The sequence below is a fragment of the Cololabis saira genome, chromosome 18 (genome assembly GCF_033807715.1).
Source record: "Cololabis saira isolate AMF1-May2022 chromosome 18, fColSai1.1, whole genome shotgun sequence".
Taxonomy (NCBI): Eukaryota; Metazoa; Chordata; class Actinopteri; order Beloniformes; family Belonidae; genus Cololabis; species Cololabis saira.
The window spans coordinates 29,791,287-29,816,373 of NC_084604.1; the positions used below are offsets into that span (position 1 = coordinate 29,791,287).

A 25,087-nucleotide genomic window follows, 5' to 3' on the forward strand; every position below is an offset into this window, starting at 1 on the left:
GCTCCAGGTGGGAGGGAGCATGTAGGCTCCCTCGTCCCTGTTGATGGTCATCGGGCCCTGCTTCCTGATTTCTATGGCCTCCCTGATCCAGCGCTGGTGTTTGGTGTTTTAGGTGCGGATGATTCTGGCCTTTTCCCAGTTCATGATGTGGTTTTCCCTTTTGCAGTGATTGGTGATTAACTTGTAGTGTTCCTCTTGTGCCTTTTCTTTTGTTGCTCTTGTTGTCTTGGTGTCCTCCCTGGGGCCCTGTGACAGGTGAATCACGCCTCCTTTTAACATCAGCTGATAAATGGCGGGTCACACACACCATAAAGGCGAAAGGAATCGCCGAAACATGTGAGGTATTCAAAAAACCTAAAAATTATTGTCTGACAAAAAGAATTAGCAAATTAAATTGTTTAATATAATGTATCGTTTAAAGGAGCTTGAGGCAGGATTGAGGCAGGATTTATGAAAAAAATTCTTTTTTTTTTCTTTTTTTTAACGTTTTAAGTTTTCTAGTAATAATGTCAGATGAAGCGTTCCAAACCAAAAAGAATGAGCCCTCTAGTGTATCTCTCCTTTGCCTTGAACAGGCTGTGTGCTGCAAAATGTGCTGCAATTCGGGGGCCGAGTTTCCCGCGCTGTCCTGCGGATGTGACGTCACTTGACGCTGCATGCACGTTCTCCCCGTTCTCCTGTGCCGGCTTTGCTGTTGGCTGCAGTACCCCCAACGGCCGTGGTGGTGAAGGGTGGCGCTATAGAGTCTCATTTCTTAAAAGGAGCCTCATGCTCCTTTAATAAACTTGTAATTAAAGTTTAGCCATTTTTTTTTCCTCCTTTTTTCTCAGATAATAATGGACTTCTATGGGAGCTGGACAGAGCAGAGGTCACATGACTCAAATCTTTGAAAATTATTTATGATTTCAAATCCTCGTACTCCCCAGTGTTTACATTTCACCAATTTCTACGTCAGAAATATAGATAACTTTGTCACCTTTCACAAATTGTGTCGACCACAGCCTTGGGACTTGGGACAGAATTTGAATGCTGGCCCTGGTGAAGCTAAGCAAAGTGATAGAAGCGATAAGCATTCCAACGTGCATTTTTCAACAGAAATGCAGATTTAATGCACAACGATGTGACACATTTAATTTGTTTTATTTTGTAATTTTTCTATCTTCCACTAGTCTTATCTTCACAAGTTTGTATCAGCTTAAGAAAATGTTTAAAAAAGAAAAGATAAGTGCCTACAAAAAAGAAGAAGGAGAAAGAGAAAAAAATAGATAGAAGAGTGGTATTTTTGTTTGTTTTCTTGTTATAAATATATGTATAGATAGATTGGTGTTCAGTAAGTCAATGTAATTGCATTAACAGAGAGGGGCAGGTATCATAAGTTTTCTTCTTCCTGCTCCTTTTCTTTCATGTCGATAATGTGTACTTCATGGAATTGTGTACAACATTATTAAGAAGATATACCATGAATGGAAGAAATGAAATGAAATGAAAAGTCTTCTTCTATTTGCTTTGTTCCTGATTTTTGAGATCTCGTTTCTCTTGTGAGTCCTGTGTAGTTTTGCTTCCTGTCTGTGTCTCACACCTGGCTCCTGTACTAATTGCTACACCTGCATCGCATTATTCATTATCGCTGCTAATCAGAAAGTCAGCTGTGATTCATTACACCCCTCAGTATTCTCCAAGGTTTCCCTTGTTCAGAGCAGTATCTCTTCTTTGTTTGGATGTTTTGGGCTTTCTCTGTGCCTTTTCCTGCATCTGTTCTTATTTCTGGGATTTTGTTTGTCTTTTTAATTACTTGCCTCAGCTGTGCCTTAAACAGCTTTTTGTTCAGAAATGACTGGAGTGTCTTTTATATTCTAACATCTTGCCTCCGGCAGTGAGCCTCCATCTGGGTTTTCTTCACTACACACATTTCTGGCGTGATGAAAACCAAGGAGCGTGTATTTCAGTAGAGAAGTGTTGTCATGTGTGTCAGGTTTGACAAATTTAAATGCTATTTTGAAAATAGAAGGAGCAGGTAGAGTCAGAAGAGAGTATCTAGTGCAAACAAAAATATGGTGGAAACTGTCATGATGGGTGGTAGTTCCCAGGGGTGGAAAGTAACAAATTACATTTACTCACGTTACTGTAATTGAGTACTTTTTATGAGTAATTTGTAATTTTCTAAGTAGTTTTTGAAATATGTAATTTTTACTTTTACTTTTTTACATTTTGACCCAAGTATTTTACTTTGCTACATTTAAACCCCCTCACGTTACTGAGTACAAAATTTATGGTGAAAATCTTGTGGGCATTTTATTTTGGTTTATTGTGAATAGCAGGATCCTGCAGGCGTTGGGCACTTTATTTTGTGTTTGAATACTTTGATTCTGGTTTTAGTGTTGTCGGTTGGACAATATGACTGAAAATAGTTTGCACTTTACAGTAGAGGTTGTGACTGTCCTTTTTGTCCTGTTCTGCAGAGGTAAAAGGATGATGTTACTGAGCTCAGCTGAGCTTTTACAAGTGTGGATGTTTAACTTTAATATGCCTCGAAGTTAATTAAAACAACTTGTGCTGGATTTGATTCATGACGCATCCTTTTTTTTTGCATTAAATAACTGAAAGTAACTTTTACTCAAATTACTTTTTAAATGAAGTACTTCTGTACTTTTACTCGAGTAAATTTTTAGATGAGTACTTTTACTTTTACTTTGAGTACGATTTAAGCAAAGTAAAGATACTTTTACTCAATTACAATTTTTCAGTACTTTTTCCACCTCTGGTAGTTCCCTGGCCCACAAGCAGAATCAAACAGACAAAGTAAAGGTAAGTCTTTTATGTTTGGTGTAAACAATAAGACACTGGGGAAGTGACCTGCACGGATCAGGATCTCTGAACTGCTTTGACGGTGAGATGTGAGAGCAGGAAGGGAGCAGCTCGGTCCTGGTGTCCATGGGGAATACTGAGGCTCCAGAGAGCGTGTGACGGTCCAGAGAAGAATGAAGAGCCAGCGAGAGCTCATCACTGGAGAGCGGGGCAGGCTGGCGAAGCCGAGGACATCGGGCTGTGCTTGGCAGTTCACAGATGAGATTTTCCCCAGAAGAAACCAAGAGGCACACAAAAGCTATAGGTAGAAAATGGCAATCATCCAGCAAGGAAAAGCTGTTCCGTGGTTCCTTATAACACCAGCCTCCCTGACGAGATGATTGGCTCCAGGTGTGCAGCAGCCTGAGCTGTTGAAGTTCTCCAGCAACGATCCTCTCCGGCACAGGAACTCACACACACACACACACACACACACACACACACACACACACACACACACACACACCAGAATCCTCAGTTGGAAAACGGAAACACAATTAAAATAAAAAAAAACACTCCCATGTATCACAAAAATATTCATATTCAGGAGGTGTGTTGTTTTTTTTTTCTTTATATGTGATTTCAAAAACAAATATTTTCTTTTGCACAAACAATTTGTACAGGCGATTTCTACACCTGTGATACTTTTCACTTATCAACATCCCTTTTGTTATTTGTGAACAATAGTAAATAATGAACAAGCCCTTGTTTATTCAGATACAAACACATTTGTTAGTCTATGGGCTGAGTTCAAAACAAATGGGTATGAATTAATAAAAAAATCTAATGCGAAGTTTACAGTTGGTTTTCCATTAGTTGTTTTAAAGGATGCAGCAATAGCAGCTCGTCACAGCTTGAGCTGAGACTCACACTGCTGCTCTTTGAAGGTGACACCAAGCCTCTGCTGAATTGTGTTTCCAGTGATCCTTTTTAAGTATTTGCTTCCAAAATGTGTCCAGCTTGAAGCTTCTGAAGAGATCATGAGACCGTTAATACTGTATTGATGATCTAAAAGCGTTGTGTGTCTGAAAAAGAAGAAATGTTTTCATGCCTGCAATCCAAAGAAGAAAATAAAAATTCTGCACAGTTAGAATTTTGCTTCTCCCCCTCATATTATTGGTGTGCCTCATATTTATTTTCAAGACCCCAACATCTTTCAAGTGTCCAAAAGTCTTTCAAGTCTTTCAAGTGACAGCTAGCCGGGTTGAGGAAATGCAAAATGAAAGCAGTTCAAGACATCTATCGTCATTATTCTTGGAAGGACATTTCTAAAGAGAGAAAAATAGTTGCATCAGAATCCATCCATCCATTATCTATACCCGCTTTATCCTTTGCAGGGTCACGGGGGTCTGCTGGAGCCTATCCCAGCTATTTTCAGGCGAGAGGCAGGGGTTATACCCTGGACAGGTCGCCAGTCCATCGCAGGGTCACTGCATCAGAATCATGTTAATGAAAACAAAGTAATTTTACAGGAGAGTTTATTAATATTCTTACACATCAGTTAAGTTTTGCACTGAAACTGCAATGGAAATGTGGCATCTGTGACAAAAAGCTGGAAAAAGGCTTACCTTCTAACCTTCACAGGCATTGAAATTAACTATCTTATATGGCACACTCTGGGAATAATAAATCCCTATTCAAATAAGGAAAAAAGGGGGGGGGGGGCTAAACTTAAAGTACCAGTATGTCTTTCCAATCATAAGATTTGTTGGGGGGGTTTCTTTTTAATTTCTCCCAGGTTGTGATATTTCTGAGTGATGCATTCTAGTGAAAGCCAGGAAAGCCATAAACTTTAATCTTAATATGAACATTTTTAATAAAAATGCAAATGCAGAACGAGTCAGTGGCATGAATTCGGTTAGAGGGAAACTTAAAGCGGATTTCTTCCCTGCGTTATCAACGCCTTGTTGACGTGAATACAAACATGCTAATTTTCTTCTGGTGACTAATCCTACAAAGGAGTCTGCAAAAATGAAAGGTAGCATACGTGTGAAAAGTAAACCGCAGCCTTCATGTACTTGAGCATGAAAACAGCTGAAAGGGCATGAATTGTTAAATGTGGAGATTAGGATTTATCAGGATTTGGACATTATTTGTTTTGAGTTGTGCTTAAATAGCCACTAAGCAACCCACTAGAAAACACGTAGATAGAAAGTGAAGAAGCAAAAACCTAAAAAACAGAGAAGTATCGTTGACACCTCCAGAGCATGTGTATTAATGAGAGAGAGTAATTTTCGTAGGGTTTTACATTAGACTTAAACATTATTAGCTGGGTTGACACGATAATGCTGGGACCTCGACAAACGCATATGAAATTCATACTATGAATTCATACAGACCTTTCATATGCGCAGACACCAGTGTAGGAGAGAGATAAATCCCAAAAGCACAATACTCCTCTGTAATGGGTGAACCAACTGTAGATTTTATGAACTCTTCAATCATTATATTCAGTGTTACAATAGCTGAAGCCATTTCATCCCTGTGATTTTATAATTTCTCATTTTTGTTTATTGTCAGCATCACATCAGCAGTGGACATGCCCACGTGAAATGCTTCTTGAGGTTTTTTTGATCAGATTTGATCCAATTTCGACTTTTACTTTGGCTCCCATCCTTCTTTCATGTTGTTTGCTTTTGCGTAAATATCCGAGAAGCCAAAGAGAGATGAAGTAGCTGTGTTGTTGTCACATGCATTTGTCTGCAAAATCACCCCCAAAAGGTCAGGAATACTCCGACGTAAAGCAAACAAGTCAGTCAGAGAATTGCATAAGACAAACATGATGTAAGGATCTAATTTGAAGTTTAGACACAGCTGAAAGCTCAATTATTTTCATGGCACTGGTGTCTGTGAATACAAATCTGTACTCTAGAGTTATTCTCCAGACGATGTTGATCTCCAAGTCTACTGTACTGTACATTTTGCAGCCTGCATGTTATCCTTGTTTGCCTACAGAGTTTTGTCATATCAACCCCTCCTGAGGCTTCTTTCATATAAAAGCAGCTTGGAGATGGCAGGAGAACAGGGGTCCTCCTTGCCTACGCTTAAAACTAAATGCATTTCTATAATATATTTATACAGAGTAGCACGCTGCATTTCTCGCATCCCCAGTGCTTGGATGCATCCAGGTCAAGTGCATCACATAGAGGAAGGTTAGCACAATTTAGCTGACTGTTATCCCTGTTGCAGTGCAGGTGCCTATTGGATTATCATCACAATTACAGCTCTATTTAACCATTTTGATTTCAATGGGTTCATTTAATTACTAGCTGTTAGGGGTTATTATTCTTTTTTTTAAAACTCAGTGTGTGTTCTCACAAGTGTGACAGCGAGTTTACTTCTCAGGCAGGGGTCCACAGCACATCTCGGGCTGCTATGGCAACTAGGTTGGCACCCCCATTGCTGTTTCATGGCAAGAGCTCACACCCACTGACAGACACACGAACAGGTTCCATGACAAGTGCCACGATGCTCTTTCACTACCTTATTACAAAGGAGTTAGCACAATGGGACAGTGTTGACTGGAAGAGGGGTCATTATGACAACAAATGCCCTTCGTGTGACCAGCACAATGAAACCCTGCTATCATCGTAAATTGACAAGACAAATCTGCACTTTGGAAATACAAGATTCTGTGTGAACATTTTGGAGTATCCAGCTTGAAAAAATAAACATGTCCAGATTTTTTTCTTTTTTTTTGTTGCTTTTAATCCTTTTTCTTATAAAAAAGATTTTAAGAGTTGAGTATTTACTGCTCTGCAAGCCAATATGTGTCTCTGAGTGGATGACTCACTTCCATAACTAATTCAGAATCGCTCATCCCAAACCCCGATGCATTGCTATTATCTGTGACAGCTGTGCTAATGCAGTGCACCCCGCTGGAAGCCACTCAGCCCCGGCTGATCTGCAAACCATTCAATTTAGCCTCCAGATGTGTCAGAGCAATTAGTCTGTTTATTAGCTGTTTATGTCACAACTGTGCCCACGTCACTCCTGTTGTTACAGGCAAAAACACAAGAGCATAATACACAATACACCCACTGTTATGTCTGTCTTTTATTTGGCTAAACATTCAAAGAAAAAAGCTATTTCTTTTGATTTGGAAATGGGTATGTGAAACAATTTTATTAGTGGAGCATCCTTATCCATATGAGCCTTGATAAATGTTCCTTCTTTTTTTCAACAGACCTTCCCTCACTCCAACTTGTAGTGCAAAATCAACGTAAACTGTGTGATTTTGAAATGTTTTACTTTTTAGTGTGTCCCTTCTAAATTTTGTTAAACCCGATAAACTTGAGACTTTTTTTCTCTTTTATGGAGACCGAGTTTCTTTATGTGGCACCCCTGTACTGGCCTTGTTTCTTTTTAGTGCTTACCTCTTGTCTACACGAACAAGTGACAAAGGGAGACCACTTGTGGAGAAGATGGCCGTCAGAAAACAAATCTTTTGCTTGGATTCATCAACGCACTGCTGCTTTAGTGTCCTCACCTTTTTTCCCCACTCTTTTTTGCTTTTAATATTTCTTTTCTTTTCTCACACAGTATATTTGATCTTGATAAGTTGAACAGTTTAAAGTTAGAGTAGGCAATTTTATGCAATTTTTTTTTTTTAACCAATAACACTTGGCAAATACCCCGCGTCTAACACTCAATCTAGCGTGTCGCCTGTCCTTACATTAATTGACGTGGGATGGTGGGCCGCGGAGGAAAGCTCAGCTGGCTGAGTTTTGTTTAAAATAGTTATTCTACTCATTTTATTTATTTTTATTGAATTTATCTTTTGCAAATAAAACGTGTCTTCCAATTCATTGCATTTTTAGCCTAGTTATTTTTGTGGTAGAAGTATCATATCGGTACTCCGTATCGGTACTCGGTATCGGCAAGTACACAAATTAAAATACTCGGACTCGGTGTGAAAAAAATGGCATCGGGGCATCCCTAAACATAACTGATGCGGGGTGGCGGGTCATGGGTGGGATTTGTCCGCAAGCTCCTCATTATCAGAGCCTCATAAATCATCATAAATCAGCATAGTACGGAACCGTAATCTGCAACCGGCTACTAAAATGACAAACCGTCATTTTGCAAGATTTTGGAGAGTTCAGGATGGGGCATGTTTTTTCAGGAACCACTGATGGGAGGGAGGAGTTAGCCCACCATGTTTTACTGATGTTTTTGAAATATCGACATGCATGACATCATCCAGGAACTCCCTTATCCCTCCAGTGGTGTTGTAATAAGCTGTGTGCATGTGGTGTCATTTAAAACAAATCCAACCAAACCAGTTGTCCAGCAAACTTTAGAGATGTGTTGCTTTATAGGAGATTTACAAACATTTCCATTACTTAACAGGCTGCATCAAGTCTATGCTCATGGCTGGGATACATTGAGTGGTTCTCACGAGAGAGAAACAAGTAGTCCCTCTTGTAAAAGGGAAAAAAGAAGAACAGAGACGTGTTTAGTAATCTCTGTTATTTGGATGCACTGTGATCATTGTTTTGAATCAGGATCATTCTGTCGAATGGTCATGCTTATCCTCCAGAATCAGAGTACACCGTCCCTCTGCACAGCCATGCGAATAATATTACATCAAAAAGCCTTTGCAGCTCCTCTTGTGTGTGACCTGGAGGTAGGGAGGTCGTCTGCTAATCAGAAAGCAGGGAGTTTTATCCTTGGCTTCTCAAATCCACATGTCTGAGTGTTTTTGAGCTAGATTATGAATCCCACATTGCCCTAGATGTGCTCATTGGTGTGTGAGTGTGTGTATGATGGAGAAAAGATGCCACAGAGACTAGGAAGTATTTGATGCACAGTGCAGCATGATGTGAAGCTGGATGGAGATAGCACACTCAATGAAATATTTCAGAACTGAAGCAGCCACAAGCCAGTGACAAGCTGACTTAAAATGAAATGTATATGAAATGTATATTTTAATTTATTTGTAATATTGAAACTTGTGCATCTTCTCAGTCCAAAAAAGTAGCTTGCAACGTCCAGGAATCAGCTGTGGTATTGCATCAGGATCAGTACAGAGTGTACTGATCTATGTTCTTCAGTTTTTTCTTTTGTAGCATCATCCACTTTCGCTCAATGTTTTTTGTTCTCTCTTTCTTTGCATCTCCATTTCTTCCCAACACACTCACAGTTCTTCTAGTAGCTGAAGTGTGTGACAAAGCCAAAGAGGTGAGAAGACATGAGCTGTCAGTACGTAACACGTTGGCAGAGGACCAGTATATCACCCAGAAGATGTAAAGTGATAGGCAAGCAAGTGCCATATTCTAGGTAGTCACAGTCACTGACAGACCAAGAAAGGTAAAATTTGGGTCAAATCACCTTATACTGGATGGGTTAAGTTGAGGTCCCCATGTCCCATTGGAAACCCAGAGGTCTAACCATTGACTGTCTATGACTTACTTTGAAAGGGGCAAGATCAAATGTCGTCAAACTGAATTTAGGGTCCATCATGTCTCTGTGGAAGCATTGCTCCCGTCAGAAGTTGTAAAAAGTTCAACTTTTCATGCATCAACACAAACATCAGCCAGTCAAACACACAGCTAATTTTTGCCAATGAACTCAAACGTTAGTGAAAGACTGGATCCAAGCGTTGGGCACAAATTTGATTTATTTGGTATATTTTATTGGTATGGGGACAGCACATACAGTAAGTAATGCATAAAGTCAAGAGTTGCTGCAATGTTCCTGTATGGGTGCACTGCAACTGATGTGGATTTTAGACAAAAAAAGGCTTATTTCTAATTTAAATTGTTAGTGAGTCTTACATATCATTCTTTATGAGTTCAAGCTTTACTGGTTTTCAGGCTTTGTTAGGATTGCTTTGATTTCGTTGGATCCTTTTTTCTTTATGAAGCTCATTTTCTGTGTTTTATTATAGATTTTCTGTTGGCTTTTGAGCGTGTTTTGTTCTGACTTTCCCTCCCTGCCTGTTTTTGTCTCTCTTAACTGTTGCCACCTGTGTCTCAGTCTGTGTGTGTACTTGTGTTTATACAGTTCTGGCTCTACATCTCCTTTGTCAAGCAATCATCTTCCCTTTTCTTCTTGTTCGGAATCACGTTGGTTTTTAGGATTCACTTACTTTGTTGTCTGCAGCACCTTTTGGTTAATAAAACCCTGTCTCCTGCATTTGAGTCCACTTCCTTCAGCACAACATATTGCTGATGCTGAAAAGACATGGGGTCAATGTGATGAGCCCAGTGTTTCCAAGCAACAAGACATATTCATATTAAGGCCATTTTGGCTTGCTTAATGTTGACAGGATGCAACATGATTCATTTCTGCTGCCTGAATATATCTGCTGCCTTGAACGCAGTTTACACTTCTCTTCTGTTTCTTCAGTAATTTAAATTTATATGAGATGGTGTTATCTTCCTACTGTTTTCAGACTGCACTAAGCATATGCATTAAACTTTTCCAAACCTCTTTGTTAAAGCATGGCTTGGGAGCTTGTTAGGAGCACTGGGGTTTTTCACTAATGGTTATATTAGAGTAATGAAACACACACAGATGTGGTCATGTCTCAGAAAGATGCTCTGCGTATTTCTGACTGTTTCTTTTATCCTTCGGAGCTGCAGAGAATATGATCATTGGTAATGACTCATCTACATCTTTTATTTATTATTTTATGATCTGGGCAGAAACTATATAAAATGAAACCTGCAAGCAGCGATGAACGGGCCCTCGCGCGTGCAATTTTCACCAATAAAGGTCAAGGACTCAAAACCGAGTCCGATGACACCACCCACATGTCTTTATCACAACCCGTTCAAAAGTTATGGCAGAGAATAGGGACTATCAAATATCGACCAATCAGAAGAAGGGGCGGGGCTAATTTGCAACAATTATGCACAAGGATTCAAAACCGAGTCTGATGACACCACCCACGAGTCTTTATGTCAAACCTTTCAAAAGTTATGGCAGAAAATAGGATCTATCAAATATCGACCAATCAGATGAAGGGGGGGCGCGCTTTTTGGCGTCTATCGTCGCTTTTGACTGAGAAAAGTAATGCCCATCGTCGCAGGATGGAGACGCACATTTTGATGTATAACCCACACCTGGGTGCACGTTACGGTTCGGGCCGTTTTAACGGCCGAATAAATGGCATAAATTGCGCCAAAATTACACGATTAATTCACTTAATTCGACTTCCTGTTCGGTTTCGGCGATGACACCAAGAGACTTTTCTTTAAGTGGTGCCATGATACAGGTGTGTACCGATTTTCGTGTATGTACATCAAACCGTATTGTGGGGCTTGAGGCACAAAGTTTTCGAGGGGGCGCTGTTGAGCCATTACGCCACGGCAATTAATGCAAACCATTAAATATAAAATTTTTCGCCAGGCCTGGCTTGCGTGCAAAGTTTGGTGACTTTTGGGGCACATTTAGGGGGGCAAAAAGGCCCTCCTTTTGTCAGAAAAATAAAAATAAAAAAAAAAACGAGAGAAAAATTCCTACAGATACAATAGGGCCTTCGCACTGTCAGTGCTCGAGCCCTAAAAAATGAGAGGAACCATGAGGCATCAGTTATATACTGACAAAAGTGTGCTTATAGTGTGTGTGTAAGCTCAGGAAATGCCTCTAAACCTCTAAAAAGTATTAAAAGAATATGCCGGTGAAGCATCTCCTTTTGGTTACTGAGCTACTGTTATAACGCACCAAGTTTGTCATTTAGCTGTCATCAGAGTATTGTGATGATTAAGAAGTATTATGAAATCTAATTGAATTTAACTGAGCACTAAAGCAGCCAGTGCCAGCTGTTGACTGAACAAATACCACAACTGACCACGAGGTGGCGGTCATGTACATTTATTGCTGTTCGCAAACGGCCAGCAGCAGGAATCGAAAAAAGAATGCAGAAAAAATAAGAAGAAAAACGTAAAAAATGTAGGCTTTTTGTTTGTTTGTTTTAACATACACTGTGCCGTAGCAATTGAGACTAAAAAAAAATCCCCTGCCGGACCACTACATTGGTTTATTATGCCAACAAGACCTGAACTGACTCCTCCATCCATCTATCGTTTTTCTTGTCATCTCTACCTGCATCAAATGTAGTAGTAGCGAAATATCTCTGGTTCAAATGGTTCAAATGGGATGTGTTCACATGATTTCAGTTCACATTCGGTGCCTAACGATTTGCGAGAGCCCGCACAGCCAGGAGGTTCCTGTTGGTCAACCTGAGTACCCCCCCTACAGGGATGTTTTTTGGCCCCCTAAAGGTTCCTGAAAGCCACTTTTGCAGGGCCATTCCTGGTAATGGAGACACACACCAACAATTCGGCCCTAAAAAAATGCACCCAGAACTCTTGCAAGTGGAAACAGGCCTAAACATTTATTAACTGAAATCAATTTCATGTCTCTTATGCCCCATTCAGAGGGGATTCAAATGATCCAGGGACATGCGGTGATTTGTAATAATCAAGAATTACTTCTGTATTTTTAATCCCATCTTATGGCTGTGCTTTGTAAATTGTACCGCAAATTACCTACCCTATTTCAACACTGAGGTTATGAGATAATTTAAATCCCATCCGAATGGACATGTCATGTGGTTTGTGGGCTGGAATCTTTATTTATTTTGTCTAATCCTCTCTTCCTTTTTTCTGCTTCTTTCTTGGCAGAATTTTGGAAATTGCAGTCCATAGTGAGACATTATATTACGTCCTCCTATATCCACCTCATAACCTCATATAGTATAATGATCTGATATTTTTAGCTGTTAAACATACACAATTAATCAACTTCACACAGAGACAAGATGAAACAAGATGTCTAGATCAGCAGAAATACCGTTATCAAACACCCAGAGTGGCATCTTACAGCTAAAAACATTTAATTTCAAGGCATTCTGGTGCATTTGCTTTTTTAGACGCAGCTTTTGTCTCTATATTTTATACCATGGACTTTTAAATAATCTTCCTTCAATACAATCATTAAGACAAAGCACATCTCAGTGAAAACAGTTTATTTTGAGAAAGGATAAAATTGGACATCTGATAGACTGCTGGAAACAAATTCATCACTTCAGCAAGTTTCCCGCACTCTTAAAAAAGTTCTTTAAACGCACATGTTAGACCTCAAAAGAACACAGACCGTTACTCTTGAAATGCGTTGAATTAAAAGTGTCAGAGAAGATGCCAAAAATGATGTAACAGATGTATTAAGAACAATCAGACTTTGAAGGTATCTGACAAACCAAACAGAACCTGAAACGAGATTCTGGAGCAATACGGAGTCGTGATATTGCATGTGCGGTACATCCATGTCAGCTGCATCATGAAGTTCATCAACCATCTAGTCCTGATCTAGTCCAGGCTTCAGGTTATTTAACTGAAGAAAACATTAGCCACCACATTAGTGAGTTCCCAGACAGCATGTTCGGAAATATTTCACGTTATGACACCAGATACAGAAATCTTATACGGTGATTACAAAAAACATTAACGATAGAAAAATAGCTGGAAAAAAAGCTGGAAAGGACCCCCATACTTTTACTCGTCCTCCTTTGACCCTGACGTTTGCTTGGATCTCACATCTGTACACGTATAAACTCCTGTCAAATTACTCACAGATATGTTTGTGGTCATCTGGAGAACATTTTGCCATGATGATACACAGCCATGCTGTCACAGTTGCTTCACAAGGCTCATGTGTTGTTGATTCAGCTCCTTGGATCAGTAGGTGTATACGGGTTCAAACATAACTATGTATAGAGTTTCTTACAAATTTGTCTGTTTTTTACTCTAAAAATAAATCAAACAAATAAAACACCCATTTACTGGTAGAAGTTTTCTTTTACTTTTATTGTAAATTGATAAACTGTCAAATTTTACTACTCATTCTTAATTTTAAATCAGAGATAATTTTTCAGAAAAACAAATAGAGAGATTGAATGAGATTGAATAATAATTGATCCATTGGGGAAAAAAAACTGATAAAGAGTGCAAGTAGGGCTGGGCGATATATCGAGATTTTAATATATATCGATATATTTTCAAACACCATATGGTACGAGACAATATCGTTTATATCGATTAAAAAAAAAAGATTTTTTTTTTTTTTTTTTTTAATGATTTTGATATAGCTTATTTTGTGACAAATTGACTTGATTGTTTTATTTGAGATTTGCACAAATGTTTTGTTATTTGCACAACTGTCAACCTCAGTGGAAAAGTCTGCCTGTTACTGTCTACATTGTATTAACTGCACAGTGTATTTTAATTTAATTGTTATGCAGGAAAGGGATATTTGTTTTATTTTATTCAAGAAGCATTTTTATTCTATATATGCAGGCAGTTTATTATTATAAATTATTATGTTTATTATTTCATTTGTTTTATACATTTTGATATTGTGCAGACCTCTGTTAACAAAGGAACCTGTGTGACATTTGGCACGAGGCTTTGTATTAAAACTGACTGTTTTTTTAAGGGTTTGCCTCAGAAAATAATGAAGCTAACAGAGATGCTATGCTATAATGCTTTGGGGGAAACCCCAATTAAGGCACAGAAAAAATATCGAGATATATATATCGAGTATCGCCATTCAGCTAAAAAATATCGAGATATGACTTTTGGTCCATATCCCCCAGCCCTAAGTGCAAGTAATTATTACTAATGAATCATAGTCCCCTCGTAGACCTAAGTGGGTTTGTGGCAGCAGATGCAAATATGTAATCCTGAGTAAAAATGTAATTCCTTGTTAAAGTGCCTATTGCAAAGCCACAGCCAGACACTGTTTACAGAACAGGCCAAAACTATAGGCTGGTGGGGGTTTATTTCTGTTCCAGCCATAAACTGATATTAAAGTTCCTGGGAAAGTGGCAGTAATGTGGTGACTGCAGGGCAACATGGGCCTCTTCGATGTCAAATCAAGATGGTAAAATATAACAAAGTCTCGCTTGAACCAGAAATGTTGGTTAAGGACTAAAGTAGACGGATGATGCAATCTGTTATTTTAGTGATGCCTGGACAGAACTTGTGTTTTCGCTGAGGTTACAGTACAGGGTCAGCTATAAAACAGCCCTCCCTTGCTGATATATTATGCATGTAATGTCTGGAGGGTGTGAATTACGAGCCTTTTAGTCTGCAGGCTCTCCCATGGCTTCATCTACCCTGTATTAAAAGGAACTGTCTTAGAAACTACATCGAGTTTCCGCTCACAAGGTTAAACTTGTCTTTTTCCTCGACTCACAGTTCCTGGAGAGTAATTTAGAAAGGAGGTGAGAGCTGTTCAGAATCGACTCTCCGAGCTGCCTCTCTTCAGCGTGCTACTATTGAACTCGTCGTGTTCAAAGCTCAGATTATTATGCGACCTTGAAATCATTAGCAGCTTCTCGCGCTTACTGAAGTCGCGCCTCGCCGTCACGGAGGGCGACGCGTCTGACAGCCGCCCTCCGTGCTCTTCCCTGTCGTCCAGCCGCGTGTAGCCTTTAGTGCTGCCGTGCTTGCCGCCGTGGCTGCGGCTGCTGTTGCTGCGGTCCAGTCGGGGCCAGCTGGGGTGCTTCCGCTGCTGCTCCGGGTTCACCACGAGCATGCTCGCCCCGCGCTCCAGGTCCAGGGATTTGGAATGACTGTTGAGCATGTGCAGAGAGGAGTTGGAGCCAAAGTCGCTCCTCGCTGCTCCCGGGGAGAGCCAGCAGCCTGAGGTAGAGGAGGGAGCAGGAGAGAGGGAGGAAGAGGAGGAGCAGTGGGAGGCAGACGAGGCGGAGTTGCTCCGATGTAAGCTCGGCGGTTTGAAGGCCTTGGCGACGGACGGTACAGGCACCACCAGTGACTCCATGGAGCTCAGGGGCTTCGACCGCTCTTCGTCTGCTCTCTCCGCCCCTCGGTCCTCTTCAGTAATCGCCTCCATTTCGGGTTCATCGATAACACAATTGTTGAGTTTGATAACAGGCAAGGTGAATGCAGAGATGGAGGAGGAGACGATAGACCCTGCGTGGTGTCCTCCCTTCTCCCCCTCTCCATCCACCGACCACTGGTGCCGCGTGGAATCCGAGCGCGCCAGCCCGAGCCCGAGTCCGGGCCCGCAAAGGGAATGGTCCCTGTAGAGCGGCGCCAGCAGCCCGGCAAAGTTACAATCCATTCGAGCCTGCTCTTTACGTCTCTGAAACTCCTCATCCCCGAGCAGTACCTCCTCCTCTTCTGCAGACCATCCACCTACACTTCCAGCCCGAGAGGAGAATCCCAGTAGGGAGTTGGCGGCTAAACGTACCGCGGCATCCGCTCCCAAGGATCGGAAATCACCGGCTTCTCTTCCACAGGTGCTGCCGCGGTGATGGTGCTGCTTTTGCTCTCTCTGCCTGAGGCGATGAATGTCGATGACTGTGGAGTACATGTCTCTCATGTGAATGATCTAGTGAGGAGGAGAATTAGATTAGCGGTAGCAGCAGCAGCTGTGTTCATGCTTGCATTCCCTGCATACATTTGTCACATTTTATTGCAAGCCTAATATAATTCACTTGTTTCAAATTGGTGCGCTCTGTGTTGGATGCTTTAGTTCTTGGAGTCCATGGGTGTATTACCAGGAAGGGGTGACAGGAACAGGAGTGGTTTAACTAAATCAAGGAGGGGAAGAAGAGGCAATATGACCAGAGAAAATTTGATCAAGAGTAAATTTCAGAGATGAAGGTTGAAGCAGAGAAATCTGATCTGCACGTTAGTTTTATGGAGATGTTGAATATTGGATAAGTGCGGTGTTCGTGTTCCTCGCTTTTTAGAGATGGCAGGATAAGAGAAAATGGTGTATGGAATTGGATAAAAGGTGAGATAAATACAATTGAAAAAATCTTGGATTGGGTGATCTTGTCTCTAATGAGTTTGTCTGATTCAGACAAGACTGATGTGTGATGTAGTGTTTAATTCTCCTCTGTACATCTAATAGTTTAGTTAGATAGTTTTTATTTTTACTGTGTTGAAGTTTGGGGAAATGCCTGTAAAACATATATTCAATCAATTTTCATTCTGCAAAAAAAGAGGCCATAAGGATAATTAGTAGAAAACGATATAGAGATCCAACAAATCCATTATTCCTTCAGTTAAATTTGTGAAAATTTCATGAACTAGTAGACCATAGTATTCTGCAAGTTATGTTTAAAGCTCATAAAAAAACTTTACCAATCAACATTCAGAAAAGATTTGAAAAAAGAAAAAGCAAGTATAACTTAAAAGGAACAGAGATTTTTATAAAACCAAGATGCAGGACAAAATTGATGGAACGTTGTGTTTCTGTGAAAGGAATCAATTTATGGAACAATCTGAATAAAGAAAACAAAGAATCCAAATCAAACATTACATTTAAAAGAACAATTAAAGCCTGTATGTTAAGGAAATATAACGAAAAATGTTGAGTTTGATTGACATACCCGTAGGCGGTGGTAATTTTATTTAATGTTATTTTAATTTTATTTTAGTTGTTTTTATTCACTTAGTTTTTTGTTTTTTTAATTATTATCAATTTATGTTATTTGTGAAAGGGGCAGATCAGATAAGATTTTTCTTCTTTCTGCTCCCTTTTCATTCATAAGTTAGGAACATTTGTATTTGTGTTTGTATTAAATTGTTTTGTTTTTTGAATGAAATAAAGAATAAAATGAAATGAAAATGAGATAGTTTTTATTTGGTCCATTAGTAAATCAAAACATGCACCACAGTAAAGCTGGATATATAAATAAATGAACCAAAAAAGGTGTAGACTGAAGCCGTAGCTTATATGATGCCTACCCTTTTTTACAATACATCACAACAAATCAAAATAAAAGGTATTACACAGATCAATTACAACAAAAGCATGTGATATAGAGGATTTACAGGAGAAGCTGCTCTTGGTCATAGTTTATATTTATCCATTGCCCTAAGTTTAAACATTTTTTTGGAATTTGCAGAGAGAACTACACATTTTTAGCTCATTACAGAGACTATTCCACAAGTTTACCCCTTTAACAGAAACACATCTACTTCTAAAGTTTGTCCTTACCTTTATTTTTTTAAACATACAAGTTCCCCTGAGTTCATACCGACTTTCTCTGGGTGAAAACATTTCCTGAATGCAGTCAGGAAGTAGGTTGTTGTGTGCCTTATACATTATAATAGAAGTCCTTAGCTCAACTAGATCTACAAATTTTAAGGTATTTAGTTTAATGAAGAGTGGGTTTGTTGGGTCGCAGTATTTTGAATTATTTACAATTCTTATGGCTCTTTTTTGTAATTTAATTATTGGATCAATGTTTGTTATGTAAGTATTTCCCCATACCTCCACACAGTAAATAATGTATGGAACAATGAGTGAACAGTACAGTATGTAAGTGGATTTCTGATTTAAAAGTTATTTTGTCTTGTATAGGATTGCAATGGTTTTGAACAATTTAGATTTAATATTGTTTATATGTGTTTTCCAATTAAGTTTATCATCAATTATCACGCCCAAGAATTTATTTTCACATACTCGTTCAATTTCGACATCATTAATTTTGAGCTTAACTTTACAATTTACTTTTCGGTTACCAAAGATTATAAATTTTGTTTTACTTAAATTCAGTGATAATTTATTGATATCTCTGATAACTCTTTTTCCACTGCACTCAAAAGCTGTTCCAAATGTTTACCAGAGCAATATATACCGGTATATATTTATATGTTTCATCCCTACCTTGGTTTCTTTGTCTCTGTTTTCGTGAAGTATAGCATTAGCGCAGATGAAGATAAAAATCCCAATGCCCATGGTGAAGGGCCCGAGCATCTTCATCCTCTCGGAGTGAACCTGTCGTTCTAGGAATCGCATCAGAGTGCCTCTGGTTTGCTTTGAAGGTGAACCTAAAACATTACAGGAAAAGCTGCACATGAGCCATGAACAGGATCTACTGTAACAGTAGCAGTGATGTTGCAGACGCCGCGTTCTGTCGGTACCTGACACATCGTGTGTCACGTTGCTTGCATTCGTTTCTGCCTTGGCTCCACTGCCTCCTCCGGCGGGGATGGTTCTACCGTGCGGCCAGTATCCCAGTGTCGCCATGCCGATTCCTATTACCAAGATGATTAGTCCCAAGAAGAGGAAAAACCCCGATACGGAGTAGAGACGAAGCCTGCCACGAACCACCACAACGTCAGAGCGCCGCTTCCGCTTTCTAGATGAAAGATATGGAAATGCAAACATTAGAGGTGTAAAGCGAGCGTATGTTCAGTAGGGATGGGCGGTATGGACTAAAAAATGTATCACGATAATTTCTGGCATTTATCCCGATAACGATAAAAATGACGATTAAAAAAATACCAATTCAACTCCATAAATCTATACTATAATCTACACTATAAATCTATCTCGCTCTCAGATCCGCCATGTTTGTTACACAAAAACGTCATCAATGGGATTTTATCCTGTTTTCTTTTTCTTTCTTTCTTTCTTTCTTTCTTTCTTTCTTTCTTTCTTTCTTTCTTTCTTTCTTTCTTTCTTTCTTTCTTTCTTTCTTTTTTTCTGGCTCATATCTTTCTTTCTTTCTTTCTTTCCATCTCATATCTTTCTTTCTTTCTGGATCATATCTTTCTTTCTTTCTTTCTTTCTTTCTTTCTTTCTTTCTTTCTTTCTTTCTTTCTTTCTTTCTTTCTTTCTTTCTTTCTTTCTTTTTTTCTGGCTCATATCTTTCTTTCTTTCTTTCTTTCTTTCTGGCTCATTTCCTCCTTCCTTCCTTCCTTCCTTCCTTCCTTCCTTCCTTCCTTCCTTCCTGCTCCCTTCCTTCCTTCCTTAATCTTCCTTCCTTCCTTAATCTTCCTTCCTTCCTTCCTCCCTTTTCCTTCCTTCCTTCCTTCCTTCCTTCCTTCCTTCCTTCCTTCCTTCCTTCCTTCCTTCCTTCCTTCCTTCCTTCCTTCCTTCCTCCTGCGTGGATTTAACGCAGAACTATATCATCAACGGGAATTTATCGTTTTTACCGGGAGATGAAAAATTCTTACCGTGGAGAATTTTTTTGACGGTATATCATGAACGGTAAAATATCGCCCATTCCTAATGTTCAGCCATGCAGAGACAATCCCATCTGGTACGCTGTGTGTTTTTAACTTCTACAATGAAACCATGTGTCTGTTACCTAGGGGCAGCTTCAGGAGCGGGGTTTCCTAAGCCTGGCGACAGGGGCGGTACGGGCCGATGCTGAGAGCGAGCAGAGTCCTGCCGCTTCAGCTTGGCCAGGCCTGTGAGCACACCTGCTGCTGCCGTCATACTTCACCTGCAGACACACATTAGGAGGCGGGGAGTTTTTATTAATGACTTGTTGTTTTTATATTAAAAGAACAAAGATCCAATCAACTTGAAACCCATATTCACATCCCATCTGTCTGAATCAAATAGAAAGAATCTGGCATCGCTCAAGGATGTCTGCAAAGCTACTGTCAAGGACACAAGACAAAACAACAAACAGCTGAAGTAAATGACTTGATATCAATTACTCGTTAGAAAAAATACAATCATACTGAAATCCAAAGCAGTGTTCTGCCACTTTATCTGCACACTGAAGCTTTTAGAGAAGACATACACAGGCTTAACTTGAGGAAATGTTTTGTGTCTTGTTCTGAAAATCCAAAGTGACATTCTTTCAAACGCGGCACACCCACTGCTTAGAGACCTCTCGAGGGGACTGTCGTATGAGGCAGTGGCTTCACAAGGAAACTTCAGGTTTAGATCTGCTTTTTCAACGCCTTAAAGATGATTCTGTAGGGTTTGTTGTGATTTCTTGCCATGAAAACCTAAGCTGCTCTGGGGCCGAAGTTGTATTCAAGATAAGCAATAAGCATGCGTGTAAAACAGAACGAAAAAGACAAAAATAACCCACCACCTAGGCTACCAAGGGTTTCTTTCTATTTTTCCTCCAGACAGTTAATCATAATCCCTCTGTTTGCAATGTCAAGCAGTTATAAACTGTTTTTTTTAAAGAGATGCATCAAAGCTTGTCCTTTTCCAGATCCACAAATGCAGTAATGAAAAAAAAATGAAATAATGAAATAAAAAAAGCATCTCCTACTCCTCTTAAACTGCAAATACAAAGCCAGATGAATTTTGAAGACAAAACTTCAATCAGAAGTAATGGATTTGGGTGACATCTCCTCAGCACACTGTACCTTTACTTTATTTTTAATAGCTTTTATGTAAATCTTACTTCAATCATGCTCAACAAATGATACACCAAAATCTCTTTTCACAGACAAATGTAAGTACTGAAAAGCATGTTTCAAATCCCTCACTGGAGACATGGAGGATTTTATGTAACTTATCTTTCCTCTTGGCATAGCTCTGCAGCCACAGTAATGTAGGATGAGGAGGAAACATGCACAGATCTCTGGAAACCCCAGTTGGCTTGGTGGTACTAAGGCTGTGATGCACCAAGGTTTCCTTGGAAAAACAAAACTGAGTGGTCAAACTTGTGCACCAACATGTAAGATCATCCCTGTGGTGTTTGTATGCATTTTGTTTGAAGATATTTATAATTTTCAGCAAGGGAACCAAGCAGGCCTGCATGGCTGCATGATTCAAAACTGAGCAGAAAATCAGCAAGCAGTAGTTGGCGCCCAGTGAGTCAGACTACCGATATGAGATTGCACATTTGACTCAAGCTTCTTTAGCAAAACACGGCCTAACAGAAGATATTTCCAAAATCATGTTTCATAGTCTAAATGTTTTTTTCAGACTGTCAAATGATTGAAGTATATTTGTGCTATAGAAATATAATATCCTTTCTGTTTGTTTGGCTGAGTTCTGATTCAGCCAAGTACTCAAGGCGTCAATCCTGCAGCGGTCAGTCTGTCATCCATGCAGCTTGTCTCCATATGCTTCCAGGGGGAAATATAATTGGGTGAGCCTACGTGTTTTCAGATAATTTGCTGCAGGGTTCCACATAAGCAGAACCTCTCCTTGTACGTAGTTCAGTGTTAACCGGATGGATATAAAATGTAATTATGGAATATTGGAGAAGGGGTAGGATTAAATAAGTTTTACTTCTTCCTGCCCCTTTTCAGACATGTTAAACAGGATTTATGGGTTTTGTGTATTGTTATGCCTATGCATGTAGATAGGTTTGTGCACATTGGGTAGGGCTGGGCGATTTTGGACAAAAATAAAATCCCGATTTTTTTCTCTGAAAACCAGATTTTTGATTTCGATTTTTTTGCTAAAACTACAAAAGATAATGGAATAAAATGTTTCAAATATTTCATCTTTATTTTTAAAGAAAAATAGCAAACACATTTATTTCCCTATTGGGAATGAAGTGCAATTGAAAGATACTGTAAATCCTCCTTGAGTTTAGTAAAGTGACAACATTTACAATTTTCTTGACCAAACAAAGATGACTAGACGAGCTCTGTCTGTAATGCAGCCAGCTGCAAAGAAGGAAAATCGATTTTCCGATTTTCCTTTTTTTAACATCGTCTTGATTAATAAATCCGATTTAGATTTAAAATTGATTAATCACACAGCCCTAACATTGGGTATTGATTTATTTTTATAAATGTATTTATTTTGTGTACATTCAGTTAAAATAGATTCATGTATTTATGTAAATGTATTTAAAAGAGATTCTGTATGTTCAAAATGTGTGCATGTGTGTGTATATCCATTTGTATATAGATGATTGGATTCATACTAGAGTTAAAGTTGTTACACAATGGTTTTGACATGTCTGGAATGAATCAATAAATGAAATGAGAAAAATGCTCTGAATTGTTTACCCAGTGCCCCCATGGATTAAGATCATATCTCTGTAGGAGCCAGAGCCCTCTCGTACTGTTGTCCTTTGAAAATCGACAGGTTCTCAATGACATTCTTGTGCTTTGACTCTGTCACCTCAATCTGTGTGTAAATGTTGGTGTAGCGATGGTCAAGCCAAAATAAACTCTGCGGGCAACTTTACGAGTACCCAGTCACCTCTGGAGTACTTCTAAATCCCATTGCAGTGTTTCTGGAGGGACCGCTCTCACTGACTAGGATAACAGCTTCAATGCCCAGGGGGACAAAGGGGTCAGGAGGGCTTATACTGTATGCCAAATCATTATACAGAACAATCTACAGTGTATCTGACTCCAAAATAGTGCGGATACATGAAGACACTTAACATTCTGAGTGCAGCGTCAGCTACAATCATGCAGACTCAATTGTTCCCAAGGATCATATCTCTGGCATTTCATCCCATGCACAGCACTGAATTTTCAAAGGCTGAACAAATGTTTATTTTGTTTTTATTGTTCTTGTGCAATAAACAGATAAATTAAAGAAAATCCAAGCAGTATCAAGTAGGGATGGGCGGTATGGACAAAAAAATGTATCACAATCATTTCTGGCATTTATCCCAATAACGATAACAATGACGATAAAAAAAAATTCCAATTCAACTCCACCTTTGTAACTATAAATCTATCACCACATTCAGTCTTTGGAGCCCCCAAAACACTGCTCTAAAAGATACTAAATGCTACTAAACGTCATCAATGGGAATTTATCTTTCTTTCTTTCGTTCGTTCGTTCGTTCGTTCGTCCGTTCGTTCGTTCGTTCTTTCTTTCTTTCTTTCTTTCTTTCTTTCTTTCTTTCTTTCTTTCTTTCTTTCTGGCTCATTTTCTTCCTTCCTTCCTTCCTTCCTTCCTTCCTTCCTTCCTTCCTTCCTTCCTTCCTTCCTTCCTTCCTTCCTTCCTTCCTTCCTTCCTTCCTTCCTTCCTTCCTTCCTTCACGTACGTTGTGCGTCGATTTAACGCAGAACCATAAATCAGCTTTACACAAAACGTTTTTTGACAGTATATCGTGAACGGTAAAATATCGCCCATTCCTAGTATCAAGTATTCAGTATTACTCACAGTCAGGACAAATATTTTCTCTCGTTTCAAGGAATGGTTTGTTGTTTGTCAATGTAAGGGCAGCAGGAGTGTGTTTGTGTGTGTTTCTGTGTGTGCGTGTTTGTATTGTACTTAGTTATCTATTCAGTCCTGCAGCCTTTTATTTACTGTTCTTCTCGTATGTATGACAAAAAGAGGTCATTCACAGAGGAAACAGGATGATCACAGAGATAAAGACAGAAATAATCGTGTCTTGAGACAACATTTTGTTGCAGTTTCTCCTCGTATACATAATACAGTGGTGCAAATACTGTATATCATATTATGCAAATTACTCATCATCCCTGCTCACCAGCTGCTCAGATGACTATTAATAGTTATTAAAGTAAGATGGCTTAAAACATGTACAGAATTCTTTTACAGGCCTTGGGGTTTAATGCTTGTTAATCTGAGCTCATATGAACATTAGCATTGTGTTGCTGAGCATTAGGAGGATTAAATGGACTATATTTGATGGTGAATTTCCAAGGTATTGAATTTGAATGGAACTATCTGCACAGTCTGCACAGTTTTGAGAACTCAATTCCACTGCCAGCACTATAATAACACACATCAGTTGTGAGGTTGGTGCCTCTATTTTAGGACTGAATAGTCATAAATAGTCTCCGGCAGTGGCTACCCAAGACTAAATGATGTACATGTATCTAACAGGAACCACTCAATATAGCATCAGCTTAAAGCGACAGTCATATTTTTTGCAGATTCCTGCAATTTTTTTTGCTTACATTAAACATACAATATTTAAGGCAATAAATGTTTGTAAAGACTCTGTGTCAACAGTGTAAGAAATCTTGACCTATCAGATGGCTGTCATGTTGCAAACAGGGTTCCCAGTTCTCTATCAGAGCTCAGGCCGATGGCGTGATATTAGGCCTGTGTTGAAGAAAATCGATTCTCATATTAATTCCTAAAGATCGATTCATATGTCTAAAGATCGATTTTTTTTTTTGGGGGGGGGGGGGTTTATTTATTTATTTTTTTAAATTTATCATTACATTACAGCTTTTGGTTATTTTTTTGTTTATCCCCAAAAAAGGAATGTTTTGTTGGACACGAGAATAACTGGTACCATGTTTTTGCCTTTAAATATGTTTCAAGGTATGAAAACATTAAAGTGTTAGGTTATAATTGCATAAATTGTCTATATTTCATTACTTTATATACTGTCTTGGGGTTACATTTGCAAAAAATGCTAAAAACCAAATGCTCAAAAATTAAAAACCAAAATAGACCGAAAATGGAACAAATAAAAACGGAATGTGGGAAAAAATAAAACCGATTTCATCCGTCTCTGTTTCCTCCCTGGATCTGTTTGGTAATTCTGACCCACATGATGTTTCTGAAAGCAGTTCTATCAGCATTCTGG

At 39.2% G+C, this 25,087-nt stretch overlaps 1 protein-coding gene across 2 annotated transcripts in view; it reads right to left on the reverse strand.

Annotated features, from left to right (window-relative positions):
• Window positions 1–12,812: 12,812 nt before the first annotated feature.
• The window catches only part of tmem200a (transmembrane protein 200A), a 31,176-nt gene continuing 18,901 nt past the window's right edge, over window positions 12,813–25,087 (reverse strand). Inside the window, exons 2-5 of one of the 2 annotated variants that reach the window (XM_061746618.1) lie at window positions 19,934–20,071; window positions 18,762–18,979; window positions 18,505–18,668; window positions 12,813–16,212 (exon numbers count right to left, since the gene is read on the reverse strand). In XM_061746618.1, the coding sequence (XP_061602602.1) occupies window positions 15,091–16,212; window positions 18,505–18,668; window positions 18,762–18,979; window positions 19,934–20,064 (1,635 nt within the window). In that variant the 5' untranslated portion in view covers window positions 20,065–20,071 and the 3' untranslated portion in view covers window positions 12,813–15,090. Of the gene's footprint in view, window positions 16,213–18,504; window positions 18,980–19,933; window positions 20,072–25,087 lie in introns of both variants that reach the window. The other variant, XM_061746617.1, reaches the window with a different exon arrangement.